We start from the raw sequence: 1,536 nt of genomic DNA on the forward strand, positions 1-1,536 counted from the left end.
ATTGACAGGAGAATATTTGACCAATATAAAGTAACCCACTTTAGGGGTGTTTTGGGGGTTTTAAGCAGAACAGACAGTTTTGATGATTTGATTTGATGCCACATCCCTGGCAATCAACAAGCGACCTGAGCAGTTGTTTCAGTCAGCGTGACCCAAGTGTGCGTTTAGTCACATTAGATAAAAATGTCTGCTAAATGAGTGTTTGTTTACTTTCGATTTGCTGAAGTCATCTTCTGTCCTTACCTGCTGATCTAACTGTGTATGTTGATGTGTTTCTTCTAGGTTAATGGGAAGGGCTCTCTGTGGTGTGTGGACCCTGAATACAGACCCAATCTGATCCAAGCCCTGAAGAAACAGCACTTTCCCTCAGCCCACTCCTTCTGCACGCCCCCTGCTTCCCCACCCAGGTAACACACACACATTTACTAGAGCACAAACTAATGGAGATGCATTAGCTAATGTTTGATGCATGCATGCAAACCGGCACTGTTCCACACATCTCTGAAAAAGTGGTTCTATTGTCATTTGGCTCTCAAGTCATCATAAGTGCCTTGACTCATGGTCCTGCTTTATGTCTTACTGTCTGTCTCTGTGTGTGTGTGTGTGTGTCTGTCTGACAGTGCCTTCTCACCCGCACGTCACCTCTTCCTCCAGGGCTGCTCTCTCAAAGGTGAGCCATCTCTGTTTTTTAAGTTGAATGTCTGTCAAAACAAGTGCCAATTTGAAATCTTGTTAGTCACAGAACATATAAAAGCATGCATGTTCCAGTGTGCTTGAAAGCGATTAAGTCTGGTTAAATGACTGTCATTTGAGTCATTGAGGACACGTGCTGTGAGTTTAGGAAACCGGTTTTACACATCACACCCACATGATTTTTAGTGATTTCTCATGATCACAGCTCTCCACTGTTCAACATTTCCATGCTCCCAGGGAATAATTTTTATATATTTGTTAGTTTATTTATTTATTTTTCATTTTTTATGTATTGCGTTTATTTTGATTTATTTTATGTTTATATTTATTTTATTTTATTTTTTTTTTTTAATTATTAGAAGTTATACCCATTTCTCATCTTTCAAAAGTATGGAAACTCATTGGCCACAAAGTATGAGAACCCTGTGATTTTTGTTTTTTTTATTTTTCATGTAGGCTGGACTGGTTTCATTATTTGTTCTTTTCATGCATTTTCTTTCTCTTTCTCCGTCTCCTTGAGTATGGTGGCTGTTGTGTTCACTCTGTCCTCTGTCTGGCTGGTAATGAATAATTCAAATGTTCTGAAGGGATGCATGGAAACAGAGAAACTCCAGTCCCTTGATTTCCCCACATAAACACACACACACTCTGACACTGAGCAGTGCTCTGACCGCTGTGTGTCTTTATGTCCTTTACAGAGTCTGACATTGATGCCGCCACTGCTATGATGCTTTTAAACTCGGCCCCTGGACACCATAGTGACCCATGTAAGAGAAGACCCCATCTATCTATCTATCTATCTATCTATCTATCTATCTATCTATCTATCTATCTATCATCCTT

The 1,536-nt window shown here is 40.0% G+C and overlaps 1 protein-coding gene across 4 annotated transcripts in view; it reads left to right on the forward strand.

Moving 5' to 3' along the window:
* foxn2a (forkhead box N2a) overlaps positions 1–1,536 on the forward strand; it is a 43,384-nt gene that overhangs the window by 30,640 nt on the left and 11,208 nt on the right. For all 4 annotated transcript variants that reach the window (XR_001638077.1, XR_001638076.1, XM_016534169.1 and 1 more), the window contains exons 3-5: positions 283–407; positions 621–670; positions 1,392–1,460. Coding sequence is in view for 2 of the 4 variants with exons in the window: in XM_016534169.1 (XP_016389655.1) it covers positions 283–407; positions 621–670; positions 1,392–1,460 (244 nt within the window). In the remaining 2 variants the exon portion in view is untranslated. The remainder of the gene's footprint in view (positions 1–282; positions 408–620; positions 671–1,391; positions 1,461–1,536) is intronic.

The sequence above is a fragment of the Sinocyclocheilus rhinocerous genome, unplaced genomic scaffold (assembly GCF_001515625.1).
Source record: "Sinocyclocheilus rhinocerous isolate Xijiao unplaced genomic scaffold, SAMN03320098_v1.1 scaffold823, whole genome shotgun sequence".
NCBI lineage: Eukaryota > Metazoa > Chordata > Actinopteri > Cypriniformes > Cyprinidae > Sinocyclocheilus > Sinocyclocheilus rhinocerous.